Consider the following 18,902-nt stretch of genomic DNA (forward strand, 5'->3'; position numbering starts at 1 on the left):
CCTGTATTTTTCATGAGACGCGCTCCAGTTGCCTGTACCCTGCACTCTCAAGGAGGCAAGCTGGAGAAAACTGCTTTTTCCTGAAGAAGGTGCCTGCCTTGCATTTCACATTACCATAAAACCTGTGTAAGATCTCCCAAGGACACATAGAGTAATTAAAAATGACAGTATTTACCAAGGGCAAACTGGTGCTACGGGTTTGCTCTTAGTGTTGCCTCAGAGGGGCGATCTTATTTCAGACTTTCTCGTTCAGAACCTTCTCTCTATGAAAAAAAATCAATTCCTCTTCTTTATTAAAACTAAAAGAGGAGGGCCTGGGCGGCGGCGGTAGCACCGGGGCGGCGGTTCCGCCCTGCCGCCGCCTTCGCCCTCATGACAGGCGGGGCGGGGCCACGTCGTGTGGGCCGCGGCGCCGGGAAGCGCCGAGCAGCGCCGAGCCGGGCAGGAGGATGGCGGCCTGGGGCCGGGCGCTGCTGTCGCCCACCGCGCTGCTCGTCGTGGCGCAGCTCGTCTGGGCGCCGGACCCGGTGAGCCGGGGAGGGGAGGGAGAGGGGACGGCGCGGAGCGGAGCCGGTCGCCCCCGGCCCTCTCTGGGGTGGGAGGCGGCCGGCGCCGCCCGAGGGGCTGGCGAGGCGCCGGGTGAGCGCGGGGGGAGTTGGCCGCCGTGCCGCTCTTCCCCACGCAGGGGCTCAGTGCGCTTTTAAATTCACGCGTGTGAGTTTAAGGAGTTTAAGGTGGCGTCTCGCTGCCCTCACGGACCTGGCGACTTTTAAATGGCTCGTCTAGCAACCGGCGTGGCCGCGGTTACAAGTCTTGATGTTTATCTGGTGTGTTTTACAAGTCCCTGCTCGTTCCTGCGTTCAGTTTCATACACATCTATAATGTAAATATCGTGATGTTATACCGAAGCAGTAGTTTTTCAAAAGGGCAGTTAAGAAGGCACAGCTAAAACTACGTATGCTTTTGAATCTGCTTAGTGTATTCGATATAGCTTCACCCAAGGGGAGAAAGAAGTGTAGAGCAGGTGGGCTTGGGGGTGTGGTTTTTTTTTTTTTTTTTTTAACTGAATGGGTGAATATTTAACTTCTGGTGGAATTGTGAAGGTGGGGAGTTATTTGGAACAGGCTGCCTTCCACCTCCTGGGGATGTAAACAGCTGTTCTTGCTTCCTGATGATTTTTTTTTATTCCTTAAGCAGCAAAGCGTTCTTGCATTTCTTCAGTTTCTGAATCTCCCCATCTTCTGTGAAGAGGACAGGTTTTTAAATATCTCTGGATTTCAAAATACTCTTTTGCAATTTATTTTAAAATAGTTTGGGGACGTACTGCTTCCTATATTCTTTCATGCTTGCTCTAAGACTTTTCCTAGTAAATTATATTGTTGTCGGGAAAATGACCATGGGTTTTGGGAGAGGGGAGAACTGCAGGAATGGACTGTGGACATCTGTATAACCCATGTTCCCTTAGCATCCTGCCTGTGCAGAATTAGGCCCTCTTCTGGGCACCCCATCCCATCTTGCCCTCTAAGAGCAGTTTTCCAATACTATAAGCCAGCTTTAGCTTAAAACACCCTCAGAATTTTAGCCAAAAGCTTCCTGGGGTGTGGAGTGGGGAAGAAAGTGCCATCTATCAGCAAAGCCTATCATTAGAGCTTGATTTTGCATTTGATTGTACTTGGTACATCTTCACACTTGCACAGTATCCACTGGGTGTCCGGGTTGCGTGTTGTGCTGCTGTGCAGCCAGATATCAGGCTCATGTATTTTATTTTGGGTTGAGGTGCTGGGATGCATCATTGTTCATTCTTCAGCAAATGATTGTTGTTTTCCTTCATACAGCTGGTTGGGTTCTTTTTGTTAACAGAGAACACAGATGCTAAATGCCATGAATTACATCTCAGTGGTGCAGACTGTCAGTCCATTTAGCTTTCAGATAGGCCTCTTTGATCATACTGAGCTTTTTGTCCAAACTCTAATTTAAATTGGCTTGATCCCAATTTCTTCAGCACTGCAAGAGTACTTTTTATTTCCATGTTCAGAAAGGTGAGCAGTGTTGGGGCTGCTGCAGCACAACAGAATGCTGCATCGGCATTGTCCCGTAAGGAAGAAAAATGTGTTGGACCACAGGGTTCATAGACCAGAAGATGCTGAATATAATAGATTACTTTGAAAGAGCTTGATTGCCATGTCCTTAAACTGTAGAATCCTGTTTCATAGCTCAAAGAGGTCATTTGATATTTATTAATATGAAGATGAGAAACACTGAATCCTAAGGAAGGATGCCAGTGATGGTCCCCCTCAAAAATACCTTTGAGGGTAAAAAAGAAAGTGCTGGCATTCTTTAGACTGGACAAGCTTCATTCAGCCTATTTCATATTGATGAAAGCAGGCTAGGTTTTAAAATATTTACTCAGCAGTTATTAAACCATGCATTAATTTTCAACCTACGAGTAACAGGCAGTTTAAAACAAAACAGGAAAAAAAAGGAGCATTTAATTAGCATTCAAGAATAGCTGTAGTCCTCCTAGGGAGTTCAATGCATGTTTGAAAAGCAAATTTTTAGTGATGACGTCCTGTTCGGAGCCAGCTTCTGCTGTCTTTTTCTAGGAGACTACCTCTGGTTTATCATGTTGGAAATTCAGGGCAGTCTTCTCATGCTGGAAGGCTGCTCCTGCTTTGCTCAGAGAGCATTTATTGTTCCTCTTTCAGTGTCAAGGCTCTGCAGAGGGGAGGATCTCGCTGACCACAGCAGTAACTTCATAGCTGCTGATTTCAGTCTGGTGATAGTGCCTGGTGGTTTTGCTGTTGCTGTAAGAAAATTCTTTAGGTGTTTTTTTTTCTTTTTACCTTGTCATAAAAGTTTGCAGTTAGTCTTTAGCTGATTGCAGAAGGTAACAATTTTGTCTTACTCATTAGAACTTTGTGTAAAAAAAACAAACCAAAAAAATACCCCTGCTAGTTTTCTGGTTGTCTTGACATCTTTTTAAATTACTGCTTATATGCCAACATACAATAGTTTACCTAAAGAAATTGTTAATAATCTTGGCTTTCTTCAGATGTCTCAGTTGGTGCTAGCAGTTTTGGAAGATGTTTTGAGGATTATTGGTTTCTTTAGCTTGCTTTATACATAGACAGATGAGAAGTTTAAAATTACTGACATGTAAGGGGGGAACGTTTTCTCTGTTCCTCTCCCTTAACACTTCCTTTACCTGCTGCTTTCCCAACCCTTTTTGTGGCTTAGGTTGCAAAGGGTTAGGAAGATAAAAACAGCTTCAAATACAAGATTAAAATCTTGAATCTGTCAGGAGTGACATAACATTTAGTACTTGGAATATCACATACTTAAAATCCTCTGAAATCAGTTTGCATGGTTGCCACTGTTTCCTTTGTGTACGCATGGGCTGTACTGACAGATCAACTAAACTTTCATCCATTTCGGGTAATTTTTTGTTACTGGCTGTACCTGTCAAGAAGTATATTTTGACAGCAGCTATTTCCTGAAGGTCCAAATCTGTGCATGCATTTCAGTAGGATTTATATGTAATGTCACTTTTTCTGATTTATTTTAGTACTGAAGGATGGAACATTTCACAAGACAATTGCATTAATACTGCTAAGTATTTGCTTGGCTTTGCACAAAGCCTCTGACTAATTAGTCATCTGATATCTTCCCCTACCCTCCTTGTTTTGAAATTTTCTGACTTCGAAAATTGAACGGCCTCTTGTGTTTGACCTTTTGTTCCAGCTGTACAAAGGCTGTAACTGCACTGCAGTGAAATCTAGGAAACATATAGATAGTCCTATACCTTTGTCTCGCATGTAGGAAAACCAAAATTCATCTCATGCTTTCTCCCAGCTACTAGAAACAACGCAAAAAGAAAACACAAACACACAGAAACCAATCCCACTTCAAAATTCCTGTTTCCAGTTATGGAAATTATTATTAAATTATAATTAAATTATGCCAGTGTTTAAAGTCTGTGGCATTATGTAAGATGTGTTTTCTAGGTTAATGCATTAAAAACAGATAATGTGATTAGCCCAAAGAGAATGTGGATATTAGCTAGCTTTCTTGTCCCAGATATGTAGCTGCTAGAAATCTTGTCTCAGTTTTTACTGGAGCCAGAATGCATTAAGAGGGCACACTCATAAAGCAATCTGATTAGTACAGCCAAATAAATATTGGAAATCAAGGGTGGGGAGGGGGGAAAGTGGTGGAAGGATCCTTACATGGTTTTGTTTCTGTTCTGTCTCCCAAACGCTTGTGCTTTGGGAGCCTTTGTATGAACTCCCAGAACAGCATGTGTACCTTTCCTTTTTCCTAGAGGACCACACTGTGCTCTTAGGAGCTTACTGATATGCTCAGATAGCTCAGGGACCAAAACTGGTCTGCTCCCAACTGGCTTGAAGCACAAGTGCGGCTAGTAGGCATTTGCTTGCATTTCACTGGGTAAAACATGCAATTATAATTGTGGCATGTAGATGCATATGTTTATGTATGTATATGCATGTTTTATGTAACTGATGGGAAAACACCCTTGCATTCACTTTGAATATACCTAAATATAGTTCTCAAACTTTCATTTGTAATAGCCATGCTTACAGGAATGAAGGTAACTACTTTTTAGTTATATTCCTGAAATGCACCTCTCGGAATACTTATCACCCATTCTGCATTGCTCTTCCACACTAAATAAAATGTCACGCCATATAGCTCGTTCCTCTGGCTGAGTAATTTGCCCAAAGTTGAGCGTGCTTCCTCTGCCCCAGCTACACAGTGAAGCTTAACAGTAAGCATAATTATGAATAATGCTATAAAATGAGATTGTGAATTGAACAAACGGAAAAACTGGTCCGTATTGAGATGTAAGGTTTCTGAACTTGTCTAAAGAATATGTTTTTGAAGTGCTCTTCCTTGGATCACACTGAGTAAAAATGTGTTTGGATATTTATCATAAACTTGTGGTGTTTGCCTTGGACTACATTAGGCAAGTTGTCTGAAGGTCTGTCAGACGGCACGGGGAAGTTGCTGTTTGCCCCCTAGCTCTTGTCTTCTCCTCTGCACCCTTTCCAAAGTCCTAACACTTTCTCTTCATTTATTATCAAATCATCATGAATTGAACTAGCTGACTAGTCCTAAAGGTTTAATTCAAAACTAAGTCTTCCAGAATATAATAAATTGTTTAGCAAAGAGGCTGAATGGTAATGTTTCACTGTCTTTACAGTATGGAGAAGAGTGCAGGAGTAAAACATACCCTCCTTCTGGACCAACGTAAGTAATCTGATTCAACTTTTCTAACAAATTACAGAAAAGCAGTGATTTGCAAGTCAGGGGTTTTTTTTGTAACTTGTTCCTGTTGCAAACATAAAAAATGCTAGTTACAGGTGGGAAGCACTTATTTTGTCAAGTATGTTCTCAAAGCCTTCTTCAAATTTGAACTCTGGTACTTATCTTTCAGGTTCAAAGGGAATGTACCCACATACATCATAAATCTTGATTTACCTCCCAGCAAAAGATGGGATAACTTGGTGCACGACAAAAAGACAGAGGTATGAAAGGCAGAGCTTGCTTTGAAGCTTACCAGGTATAAAACTAGCATGTGTCCTTTTACTTTGAGAAAAGGTTTGGAGAGGAATACTTGTGCTAAAGTTCTCTGAAAGGAATAATATTTCTAGTTGACTTTTCTGATATGGCTCTGGACTAGAATAATTGCATGAGTCAAACATTTTTCTGTTCAACGCTTGACCTAGCAGCATCAAGTATAGGGGTGCTGATGTTTGGGACATAGAGGAATAAAAACCAGTGTGGCATAAAGCAGCCTTTCATTTATCAAAGCTCTTTATTCATGAAGTAGTACAGAATGAAGGGGGAGGAGTACACTAAAGGGACAGCCTCAGTAAACTGATGTGAAACTGAGGCAACATCTCCTCTGCACATTCCTGTTTCTCTCTAAACACTGCATGAGGTGTTTCTGTCTAAACACTGCATGGCAAGGGGGAAATGAAGAAGTTTCTTTTCAGGGATGCTGGTTCCAGCATGGGTGCTTACACAGCAGAAATATTTTTTAAAATACTCGAGCCTATTTTATACTACTTAAAACAGCTGTTCTTCAGAAGGTTGCTGAACATTCGGTAATACTCAATTTCTCAAAAAAGGCCAGGGATTTTTTGCTATAACCCTGCTGGCTTTGACCTTTCAACTCTGAAATCCAGACAAATTTATACCATAATATTTATTTTAAAAGTCTCATTTAAGCCAGTGGGTGTTGGAAGCTTCAAGCTGCACCTTAAATTCTGAAAGGCTTTATCTCACATGTACTTTGGAGTTAGATCACATAAGAGTGACCATTCACATGTTGCAAACAGAAAGCATGTGCTTTTATAAGGCATTTATTGGTTATTTTTGGCTGCAGGAACATCAGTGCTTAAGCACAGAGCTTCTAATTAATGTTTTTACAGATAGAATTCTGAATGCAGAGTATTAAAATGTGATCAAAGGAGCAGAAGATGAGGATGGCTTTTTCCCGGAGTTTGTTTTCTCCAATAGAGGGACATTGTGGAGTTAACCTAGAAAAGTTATTTGAATAAAGCTTGAAGAGTGACTCCTTAGCGGGGAGTTGGGTGTGTTTTTTCTCACCAAGAACACCACATTTAGCACTTTCTTTAACTATGTATTTGTTCAGCAAAACGTTTTTTTGAAAAGTATGTGAAGGAGTTCTGTTAGTATTCTAGCAGTTCTTATGCTCAAGATCTTTTATTCAATAAAAGCGTTTGTTCTTTTCAGCTGAAGACTGTGGTCCAGAATATTAAAGATATAGCAAATACCTTCTTCCCCAGCGGCAAAGTTGTTGACATAGTGGATAACAAAATAGTAAGTAGTTTCAGCTTCATTATTTTATTACTGTTATGTTCTGACTACCAGAATTAGAATGCTACTCAATTTGGCAAGTAAGAACTTTACAAGTGATAATTCTTCCACTTGCAGAACAAAAATGCTGTTTTGAAGAGTTACTCTGAAATTTTCCCTTCTTGGTGAAATTTTTCCTTCTTGACTACTCAGAATTCCTCTGAAACCATTGAACCTAAAATGCCATGTGTCTCTTCCTCCTCCATTTTTTTCTAAGATCTTTTCAAGTTTGGTTTAATCATGCTAGACATGTATGGTGCTGACTTAGTCACGGTTGCAAAACACTTCACTGAAATTCTCTTTGCCGTGTTCAACTCCTTTTAAACAGCAGAATAAAATCAGGTTTTGAAAACTGTAGCAAACATCTCATTACAGGTGCAACTTTGACTAGGCCTCATCTTAATTAGAACCAAATTATTTTTTAAAATAAGCTTTGGCATAGAATCAGGACAGGAGACAACAGTGTAGTCTAGAGACAGCAAAATGTCAAATCTGCCCCCCGTCTTTATTTACAGCAGCCTTAGGTCATGCTGCCACTCTTCTTTCGTATTGCTGTGTGCCTGCGTGAGGTTGACATGAAGGTAGTATATACAGTCATGCCAGTGTGTGAAAGTTAGGAATTCCCTTAAACACTGACGTCAAGCTCAGTTCCAGTTGAGCTCTTAACACATAAGAGTCCTACTTCACTCTGTTGCATCTACTGCTGCTCGTGATAGTTAAGATACTGTGCTAATCTCCATTGTTCACATGGCAATATTTTGATAAGTAATTGTTTTTCCTTTCCCTAAGTATGTACTTGTCTTCCAGGTACTCTACAAACATCCTCAAGTTCTACAGGCTGCAGAGGAATTAAATGCTCAATTTAACAGTTGTGAGAAGGATGTACCTATTGGGGAGAGGTTTGTTATAAGTAAAAAAATAGCATTAATTTACACAAACAATGTCCAAAACTTTTTGTTTCAGGCTCATCTGACTGCCACACTTCCTTATCCTTTCAATGAAGAACTCCGAGGGATTGCAAATTCATCTGGGATTCCTTTGGGTAATAGTTTCCCTCACTTTATTAACATAGTGGAAAATAAGGAATCCAGGCTTCTGTAAGATTAGTAGGTGTACCAATCTGCAGTATAGTTCTAGTCTGTGACTTTAACAAATAAAGTAGATAAAGTAATAAATTGAATCTCACACTAAATGAAAACAGTATTTTAGAGGAGAGTGGCAGTAAATCACATAAGTCTTTAATCAGTCTGGGACTTCTCTGTAGAGCTTTGGGAGTTGAGTTTTGGGTGCTGGAGCAAGTCTCAGCTCCTGTGCACCAGAATTTGGGGGAATCCTTGATTCTCATCGATTTCCTATTCAGCTGTGTCTGCTGCTGACATACCAAGAAGGCAAGGCTGAGTTTCATGCTGTGCTTTCTTTTCTTTGTGATCTTTGCCACATCCTGCTATCTTCCTTCCGCACCTCCTGCAAAAGAATGCAATTCCAGGTGAGAAGTAGACACTGAATTCTTCCAGAATTGAGACTGAGAAGGTCCATATGCTTCCCCCGTACGGGAGCCAATCCACTGCTTCCCTTGTACAGGAGCAGTACATCTGGTGCTAGTCAGCAGCTCTTGTGTGGGAATAGTGGTACACAGAGCAGCTTGCTTCTTTAAAGCAAATTTTATAGCTTGTTTTGATGTTCCCAGAGGAGGAGGTAGCAATGACTTGTCAGCTTTCTGTATGGTAAGGCAGGCGGCCAGAGGATTCTGATCCTTCTATCTGCCTTTCAGGAAGCTCTTGATTTTGCTGAACCAGTTATTGAATGAGGTTTAAACAGAAATTCTTAAGAGAAATATTATGTAATGTTGAACTCTGTAGTGTGCTTTTTTCTAACCATTCCATGGAAAAATTGTCAAACTATTGTTTCTTTTTGTTCTAGGCGAAATTGTTATTTTTAACATCTTTTATGAAATTTTTACTGTATGTACATCAATAGTGGCGGAAGATAAAACAGGTAATGCATCCCAGAATAGTGTTAACAGTTTTCCCTTATGTAGGAGAAGGTCCACCTCAATTATACAGTCCTTCTCAACTGCAGACAAGGTCTACTAGAAGAGACTAAAAGCAACGATAATAAATGGTACTCCTTGAGAAAGGAATTAAGAGCTCATAGCTGTCTTAGGTTTAAAAAAAAAAAAAAAAAGGAAAAAATACTTTCAAAGTTGTTTTGGTTTTGTTGAGGGTGTTTTGTGATGTTTGGGTTTCGGTTGTTTTAATAGGTGGCATTTGTTTTTCTAGGAAACACCAGCCAGACACCTGATATTTTCTCAGTGCCATGAGGGATTCTAGTGCAATCCATTTTGTATTTAGTTTCATGCATGTTGCATACGTATGTGCTAGAGAAAAGGGAAAGTCTATTTTAAGAAAAGAGTCGTACTCAGTTCAGCAGCCTTTATCTGCATCTGTTCCAGCTTAGGAAATTTCTGAGGGTTTCTCAGAGAGCTTACAAATGTCTCACTTGTAGAGGAAGCTCAAGGTATTGCTGTTGCATTAAGATAATGTGAAGAGCATCTGAGGCTGAGATGGACTGTAGTTTACAAGATTACTTGATTTCAGTTATGGCAAAACACTTCTCTGATCAAAAAACCCTCACCATTTTTCTGTGCTTATGAAAAGGGGAACTAGACGATGGTGTTTTCCCTGCTTACCTTCCCATGTATTTTTCCTGCTTACTCGTTCCCTGGTTTTCTAAGATTAAATTTATGTCTCTTTCTTTAGAAAACTGTATTTGATTATTTATTTATTGTTACATAGGGAAGCTGTACCATGCCAGAAACTTGGATTTTGGACTCTTTCTCGGGTAAGTACCTAAAGTTGTGCCATTTTGAATTTTTTTTAAACCCAAAGAAAAAGTTAGCTGAACTTGAAATTTCTACCCACATTCTTTGAGTCTAAATGATGATTTGGTTGTTATTAAGACTGTAACACGTAATTCTGCACTGCACATTGTGAAAAAAGGCTAAAATGAACAAAAGGATTGTTCTGCTGATCTTAGGTCAAACTACCCAAACTATCTTTACATGATGGGACAGAAGCATGAATTTTAGTATATGCAGTGAAATATAGATTGGATTTGGGCTTGGTTTTGTGGTTGGTTGTTTTCCAAATTATTCCCATAGCTACTGTACTGTGCTCTGCTGGTACTTTCTGTCATTCATCATTTCTACTCAGAAGCCAGTGCTCTGTATTTCAGTGATCTAACACTGTCATTCATTTGGATACAAACTCTGTAGTTTGCTGCCCAGCGATGGATTCTCTTTTAGTTCTCATTTCATATCTCATGATCAGGTAGTTCAGTTGTTTGCTTTTATTATCCCAGTATATTTTGTAAGGTCGCTCATCCAGATGACTCTCAATGCCCAGATGGAATTTAAATGTCCATCTTCATTAAAATTCTTACCTGCCTATCAAAAACCCAGATGTTGTCAACTGTGACTCCCCCTGTCCCTTTATTTGGCTTGTGTTGAACTTCTTCCACTTAGAAATACTGGGAACACGCTCCCTGAAAATTAAGGCAACTTTCAAAGCTGTTCCCAAAACCTGGATTGTTTTCAGATAATTTAATGGTCTTCTAGGTGTTCTTTAGCACCCTTTTGCCCAGAAACTGTTCTGGCTTATTTTACAAACTGTAACTGGGACTTCCCTTCATGTAGAGACAATCCAGTAGTATGTGGTTTGTTTTCTCCCTTTCAAAAGTAAGAACTTGAGGCTCATTCTGCTGCAGAAAAAGCTACCCATGCGGGTACAGTAGACTTGGTGTTACAGGCAGTACCCGTAGCAGCTTTCCTTTGGCAGCAGGAATAGAGCAAAGTTATGTGTGTTCAAAACAAACCAGCTGTAATGGTGGTGCTGTTGAATACTGAGTCGGATATATGCTCTTGGTTCAAACAAAATTTCTTTTCACTGACTAGCCTATGTCTTTAGACTTCCTAGCTGTTCCTTGCTGTGCTGCTCAGGTAACCACTGAGCGGTGGTGTTGGCTGACGTGCGTAAGATCAGAGGAGAGGCATCATACACAGGAATTCTGTGTGCTGTGAAGAGAAGTTTTAAAAGCTATGGAGGGAGGGAAGTTTCAAATGCTCTACCGTCTCCTGCAGGTGGGATGTTAAAAATAATTCCTGGACTTTAACTCGGGAACTGAAGCCTCTAGTAGTAAGCTTGGACTTCCAGAGAAACAACAAAACAGTATTCAAGTCTACAAATTTTGCAGGATATATAGGCATGGTGTCTGGAGTTAAACCGGTAAGTATGGGGAGAGGGTCTTGTCAATTTGTTAATAATGCTTCAGACTTTCCTTTAAGATATAAATTTTCCTGCTTTCAACCTCTGCCTCGGGATGTTTTTTTAATAAATGATCTCTTAATTGTTGTGGTACACAGTAAGAAAGGTAAAATAAAACAATGCTGCACTCTTCCTTGTAAAAGGAAATTGCCTAAGTGAAATATTTATGTTTGGACAATTCTTAAAAACAATGTTGAACTCTGAATACAAACAGGAGTGAATACAACGTGCTCAAGTGATTGGAGTTTCTTGCTAGAAAATAGGTGTTGCTGTGATCCCAGAGGTGAAATGGCATACTTGGGCTGTTTTGATTCCTTCTCCAATCCCTCCTGGAAAATGAGTCCATTGCAAGATATTTTTTTTTAGGGTTTTTATTTAAACTAGACACCTGAAATCTGGGGTCAATCTACATCTTAAAAAACAGCATTACAGAACTCTATCAAGGTCTCCAGTTTACCACAACTCCTTTTCTACATGTTCTGCCTTTATTCTCTATTACAGGTGGCCCTTTTCAAAGTAGAGCAATTCTGACATAAATCCCTGCATTGTATCTATTTAGTTTTGTCTTCTGGTCAAATAAATTGGGAAGAGTCAATGCTGAAAGTAATCCAGTGTAGCTGAACTCCACTTTCCTCCGAAGGAAACACTAGTTGAAGACTGGGATTTGAGTTTGAGTTGCATGTTGCAAGTAGTGTGGGTTGAATTGTGTACAGCTGCATGCCCATGTGAACAGCAATAACATATCAGGGGGTACTTAGCACTGGGACTTAAAAGTCTGCCTTCAGACTACAATAGTATACAAAGGTCTGAGAAGAAGGTTACATACAGCAGGGGAAGGAAAACTGGTAATTCAGTGATGCAGCAAGGACCAAGAGAAAAACGGCCATAGGCTTGACTTAGCATAAAAGCATGGTTTACTGCATTGCTATGTCAGGTCAGCAAGCTGTGAATTATCATTTCTACTTACTCAAGCAGTGATAAATTGGGTTCTTCTCCACATGGGCTTGATCTTGCAGCCCATGACTCAAAGGGAATAATCTAATGAACAAGAAGCTCAATTGGCATATAAATGGCAGTGTTGCCCCTTGTTTATTACTGGTATTAATGGGCTGGCGATGGATAAATGTTGGCTTGTTTAATGCTTTTCAGGACTTGTTCACCCTGACAATGAATGAGCGTTTCAGTCTTGATGGTGGTTATGTTGGTGAGTAATGCTTATTGCTTTCATTATTTCTGGATACGTTTTCCAGACCTTGGGAGTACCAGTTACCTTAATAAACAGGCACACAAATGGTGAAAAGATTGCAGATGAGTAAGACAAAACACAGTTCATTTTAAAGGCTGCAAGAGTTAGAATAGTGCGAGTGAACCTTCTGAAAACGAATTATTGTAACCAGTGATATTTTGCAGGAATCTTCGAATGGTTTCTTGGTAGAAGAGATGGTATGTGGATGGGCTTTCTTACAAGAACAGTATTAGAGAATGCTACAAGGTATTCAAATCCCCCGCCCTCTCAATATTCTACAGCTTTAATCAGCTTTGCTTTCAGCTGGTGTGAGTAACGTAGATGTACGCTTAGTATCTAATGATAGAGAATCTTCCTAGAAGCCTTAACGTGAAATAGTTCTGATTTTGCTGGTACACTGTGGGGGAAGGAGGCATCACACATGATCCCTTAGAACCCCTCAGATTGTTCTCAGATTATTTTTTTTTTTCCTAATGATCCTACAGGTATCTGAATGCATAAAAACTTTCTGTATCAAAACACATCCAACAGGTAGTAGTATATTATAGGAAGCAAACAGAAACAAAGCTCTCATGGAGTAAATAAATTTAGTGGAATATGACACAGCATATCATCATTTTATACCTGTTTTAAATGCAGAAGAGTGCAAAGAGCACCTCTCAACAACCATTCTTGCAGTACAGAGCGGAGGAGCTTTGCTTAAATGTGTTTCTTCATTGTGATACAATCTCCTCATATGTGCATAAAAGGGGAAGTAACTACCCAGACTTTTCCTAGGTCTGTGAAACTCCAGTACTTGAACCATTTATAGCATTTAATAGTCCAACACTACTTTGTTATCTGCAGTTACCAGGATGCAAAAGAGAAACTGGCAAAAACAAGACTGTTGGCTCCAGCTTACTTTATACTGGGTGGAAAAAATTCTGGAGAAGGGTGTGTGATAACTCGTTCCAGGACAGCTACTCTGGATATCTGGGAGTGAGTATGCTTGACCTGACACCTGACTCAGCCTTCCAGAAGAGGACAGGTTCCACCAATAATTGTGTCCTATGTTTCTTGTGACTCCTGTTGTGCAAGAACTCACCTCTTTAGCATCATAGAAAAATACCACAGCAAGCCTAAAAAAAATCCGGCTGTATATAGTACATACTATATATGTACTTACTACTTACAGAATACTTAGAGAAGCAAAACACAAATATATCCCTCTTTTCCAGCCTTGATATCAAGAAAGGCACGTGGTATGTGTTAGAGACAAACTACGATCGCTGGAAGCCTCCACTCATCTTGGATAATCGCAGAACACCTGCGATGAAATGCCTGAACCAGACAATGCAAGAGGTAAACATCCTCTGAATACCTCACCTTGCTGTTTTGAAACTCCCACATTACAGTGCTGACCTGACACAGCCAGGAGCATTCAGGGCATTAGCAAGCACTGCTGTAATGACAGAAGTGTCTTAACGGTTTTGTGACAATTTGTGCTGCTGGGTAATAAGGTACCAGCTGGCTCTTTACACAAATGTGCTTTAGTTTTAGGCTTTCTCTTTAGCTAGGTGGGTTTCCTGCAAGCATTTCCCGCATTTGTATACACAGGGGGATAAACCTGGACATACTTTGAGAGAGATTTTCCGTGTTTTCTAGGCTGTTTTGTCACCAGTGAAATTCAAACACACATTGTCAGGCAGCAAAAACTGACACTTGAGTGTCCCACGCTGTACTGAGATCTGGTCTGCTCAAGTTTTTGCAACCCATGTTCTTCTGATCTCAAGATGTAGGAGTATCACATACTCTTAAAGCTTTGTCTTATCTAATTGAGCAGTTCTCAGCATTTACACTAACGGGTTTGTGTCCAATAACATCGATCTATTATTTTCTTTCAGAACATCTCCTTACCAACAATTTATGATGTTCTCTCCACAAAGCCTGTCCTCAATAAGGTAATGCTTCAATTTCTGCAGAAAGTGTAGAGTGGGGGGCAGACTACTGACTACTGTACACCTGAGGAGGAGGTCACAGTGGTATATGCAGGGCGTTGTTAGGTGAAAACATGCACGTAAAAACAAAACAAATTCCACATTACTTTGTAAAAGCAAAATGTAATTGCTGGGATAGCTGTTTTCTAAAGGCCCTACAGCTTTAAAACTCCGAGTAGTCTGAGCCCTTTCCTCATAGCTGGCTCTGGTCTGAGGCATCATTTGCCCTACAGACATCTTAAGGACCATTCTAACCTGAATTAACCTGTGATACATGCCTTTTGAAGTAGCATGAAATAAGTTAATATACTGATGATTTAGGCATGCTACAGGCATGTGCTTCTTGCAACAGAGGGTGTTTTAGTCTGAACTTGAGCTTTTGGTGTTAGGAAAAAAAAAAAGATAGGGGTGAGAAGAGTTTTTGAGTGATAAAATTTAGTCACTGTATTAAGTGGAAGCAGCATTCTTGGCTGAGGACATAAGCTTGCATCTTACTGACTAAATAAGAGAAATGCTCATTTTAGTTGAACTGTTCAGCTAACATCAGAGACAGTTTTTCACTAATTGCTGTAATGAGGCTTTCTGTTGTTTTTTTTTTCTTTTCTTTTTCTTTCTTCCTCCCACCTGTCTGTTAGCTGACTGTGTGCACAACGCTGATGGCTGTGTATAATGGTCATACAGAGACTTACCTGCGGGAATGCCCAGATCCTTGTAGTCCTTGGTAGTCCTGTACCTTTCCAGTGTTGGAAGCTGCTTGTCTGAATTGGAAGTCCTCCAAGAAAAAATACTTCTGGAAAAAGATTCCTCAGTCTAACTCCTTTCTTCAGAAATCCAATAGCTATATAGAAATGTCAATGAGCTTCTAACAATGGAGGACCCTATCTCACAGTGGACTTTCTTGCTTCCTGATCAGCAGTTCTGCTGACGAGAAATGTATCCTAATGAATGTCTGGTTTGATTTCAGCCATTTCTGCCAAATGAGTTCAGCAGTTAGCTCTAGATCTCTTCAGTCATGACAGTATTCTTGGTTTGGTTTGTTGGTTTGTGGATTTGTTATTTTTTTGTTGTTTGGTTGGGGTTTTTTTAGGTTACAGTACTTCTAAAGCACACGAGTTAAAATGGCACCTACCAAGCATGAAAAAGAATTAGGTGTAAGAAGGCAATCTGGGACAGTACAGTTCTGTTATTCTTTCCAAAGCACTTAAGATGAATTGCTAGTGTTCTGGTCCAATACAAGGATACATCTAAGATGCTCTGTTATGAAATAGCCTACCAAGTGTCATACCTAGTCACAGAAACAGGGTCTTGGGGAAATATCTAAAATGAGATCTGAGCCAAAACATGTCTTTTCACTGATTTATAGATCTTTTGCTGAAGCTCACTCATGGCCTGTTAACACATTTTTTTAATATATATATTTTTCTGTTCTCTCAAAAAAATAAACACTAATACAGTAAATATTTTTAAGAACTGCTTTCTTTGACTAAAGTACACGTGTACTGATTTCATACCTCAGTGGAAGTCACCGTGCATGTTACATATCACGTGGAAGAAAGGGCATTCACTTCCAAACAGACTGATTTTAACAGTGTCTGAAAAGCTGATCGCTTTCTTAAACTGACAGTTAAAGTTATTACTGTAAGGCAATAATGGTTGGGTTGTTTGGGGGGATTTTGGTTTGTTGGTTGGTTTTTGGAAAGTGGTGGAGGGAAGCTATGTCAGACCACACCATTGGCTGGAATTCAAATTAGTAAAGGTCCTTTAAAAATAGAAATATACTAGGAAGCAGATAATGTAGAAGGCAGTAGTTTTATCTGTGTCGTGGACTGCATTGCTGGGACTAGTTTCCAGTGCCAACTCTTGTGTTTTATAACACGCAAAGAGAAGACACTGGAGAGTAAACTTAGGGGCTGGTATATATGGTGGTTCACTTGTAATCTTTTCTTAACCATCCTAGGAAAGAGGTGTGATTCATATTCCCACAGAGCCATTAACTTAAAGTTGGCACTGGTGTAAAGGAAGTGTTTGCTGTCTCTGGTTTCTGCAGGGATGGTATTGCATAACTAAATATAACTATAGATGGTATTTCTAGCTAAAACCTGCAAGTTCATGACATCCAGTCACAATGGGATTCTTGATAGCCAGGACATGCAGAACAGTATTAGTGTAGTGCAGAAATTCAGAACAGAGGATACTACAGTTTTGTGTTCCAAACAGTAAAGGCTACTATATTTTTTTAATAATTGCAAATTTAACAAAAGTCTACAGAAGCAGAAACAAGTTATTGCCTATAAATCTGAGATGCAAAGTCAACTTTCATCCAAGTATGACTGGCTAAATTTTATTTAGTATTGCTTCCTTTTCTAAAAGAAATACTAAAATTTCTCTAAGGCTTCTGATACGGTTCCCCACAGCCTCCTCCTAGAGAAACCGATGTGTTATGATGTGCGATGGGTGAGGAACTGGCTGACAGGCTGCACCCAGAGGGGGGTGGTAAACAGCTCCTTTTCAAACTGGCAACCTGTCACTAGTGGGGTCTCCCAGGGATCGATATTGGGCCCAACGTTGTTCAATATCTTCATAAGTGATCTGCATGATGGGATCCTGATGAAGATTGCCAATTATACAAAACTGAGTTGAGAAGTAGACACTTCAGAAGGCAGAGCCACCCTGCAGAAAGACCTGGATAGTCTGGAAGAGTGGGCTAGTGCCTTATGAAGTTCAACAAGTGTAAAGTCCTGCACCTGGGAAAACATAATCCAGGAGTGCAGCACAGGCTGGGATCCACCTGGCTGGGGAGCAGCTCTGTGGAAAGGGACCTGGGGGTCATGGTGGACAACAAGCTCAACATGAGTGCACAGCTGCTGCTGCGGCACAGAAAGCCAACGGGATGCTGGCCTGCATCAACAAGAGCATCACCAGCAGAGATAAGGAAATTGTCATCCCACTTTAGTCAGCGCTTGTCAGGCCGCACCCGGAGTACTGTGTTCAGTTTTGTTCCCGCCATACAAAAGCGATGTGGACAGGCTGGAGAGGGTCCAGAGGAGGGCCACAAAGGTGATCAAAGGACTGGGAAGCCTGAAACATGAGGAAAGGCTGAGAGAATTGGGTTTGTTCAGCCTTGAGAAGGCCTAAGGCAGACCTTATCACCATGTTCCAGTATTTAAAGGGTGACTACAAAGAAGATGGAGACTCCCTTTTTACAAGGAGTCACATGGAAGAGCTGAGGGGTAATGGGTATAAATTACTTCTGGGGAGATGCCGATTGGACACAAGGAAAACTTTTCACAATGAGAACAATCAGCCATTTTTCAAGGTTCAGCTGGACAGGGTGCTGGGCCATCTTGTCTAGACCATGCTTTTGCCGAGAAAGGTTGGACCAGATGATCCTTGAACACCAGCCTGGTATTTGATGATAACCTTTAATCGCCCCTTGTTTCAGTAACTAGGTTACCAACTTACAGCAAACTTTGTTCATGTTAGAGGTCTCCCTCCATAAACAAAGAAATGTGGCTTCTGGTTGAAGAAAATGAAGCACTGATATTCTAGGCCTAGAACAATGCCTGTAGTAGCATAGCAGGAAGCAATTCAAAGGGGTGTAAAGCACTGACAGCTTGAGAGGACACAGAAATCAGCATCCCACTACTTAAAAAAAGGGCTAGTCTAGTTGTATGTCTTAATTTTTTTTTAACTGAAGTATGCAAGCAGAAACATGTTAGCATGATTGTACTACCGGAATCCATTTTTAATCTCAGTCATGAATGTTGAACCTATGTAAACTGAAATTAACTAGCAGCATGGTTTAGATTAGGGGAAAATGCATGTATAGCATGAAATGCAGCTTTTGGGACATTTGATTCATATAAAATGGTTAAACCAAGTCAAGTGCTGCAGTCTGTACCATGAAGAGCACATCATATACTTCTGAGTTTGAACCTTAATCTGGTAGGGGGTTGTTCAGATTTATTTGGAATTAGTTGCATAACAGCCATAATCAAATTACTTTGTCATTTAAAAATAAGTTTCCTTGCTTAATTAGTCCTGTCCCACTTTAGCATATGTGGAGCAAGGCAGACTATTTACAGTCATTAACTAATGAGCTTTCAGTATTTCCGTTGTGCAAGACAGTCCACGTTTCCACACTGGAAATTGCTTTACAATTGCAAAAGCACAGCTAAACCCCACGGATGTCCGTCCAGAGCCTGAATGCCTATGCCTGCCATTGTCTAAAATAAACAAAGCTATTTAAAAAAAAACAAACCAACAAGCTGTGCCTTACTGTGTCTGCCTTCATATAGAAAAAGCAATGAATGTGATTGCTTATTGATTTAATTTTCATCTGTCAACTCTGAAAGCACTTGTTCCGAAGGTTTTCCTCAAGCCGAACAAAATATTTGCTTTTGTTACAAATAGATATCCACTTTTAACATCAGTTTACTGCCTCCCCCCTGCTGC

General features: G+C 40.4%; 1 protein-coding gene across 1 annotated transcript; it reads left to right on the forward strand.

Moving 5' to 3' along the window:
* Window positions 1-386: 386 nt before the first annotated feature.
* ASAH1 (N-acylsphingosine amidohydrolase 1) lies at window positions 387-15,917 on the forward strand. Its single transcript, XM_074905874.1, has 14 exons — window positions 387-527; window positions 5,222-5,268; window positions 5,456-5,546; window positions 6,781-6,867; window positions 7,867-7,945; window positions 8,824-8,898; window positions 9,699-9,744; window positions 11,042-11,186; window positions 12,375-12,429; window positions 12,636-12,717; window positions 13,318-13,449; window positions 13,689-13,812; window positions 14,355-14,411; window positions 15,083-15,917. The coding sequence occupies exons 1-14, from the start codon at window positions 450-452 to the stop codon at window positions 15,170-15,172; spliced, it is 1,188 nt and encodes a 395-aa protein (XP_074761975.1). The 5' UTR covers window positions 387-449; the 3' UTR covers window positions 15,173-15,917.
* Window positions 15,918-18,902: the final 2,985 nt, after the last annotated feature.

The sequence above is a fragment of the Athene noctua genome, chromosome 4, assembly GCF_965140245.1.
Source record: "Athene noctua chromosome 4, bAthNoc1.hap1.1, whole genome shotgun sequence".
NCBI classification, from domain to species: Eukaryota; Metazoa; Chordata; class Aves; order Strigiformes; family Strigidae; genus Athene; species Athene noctua.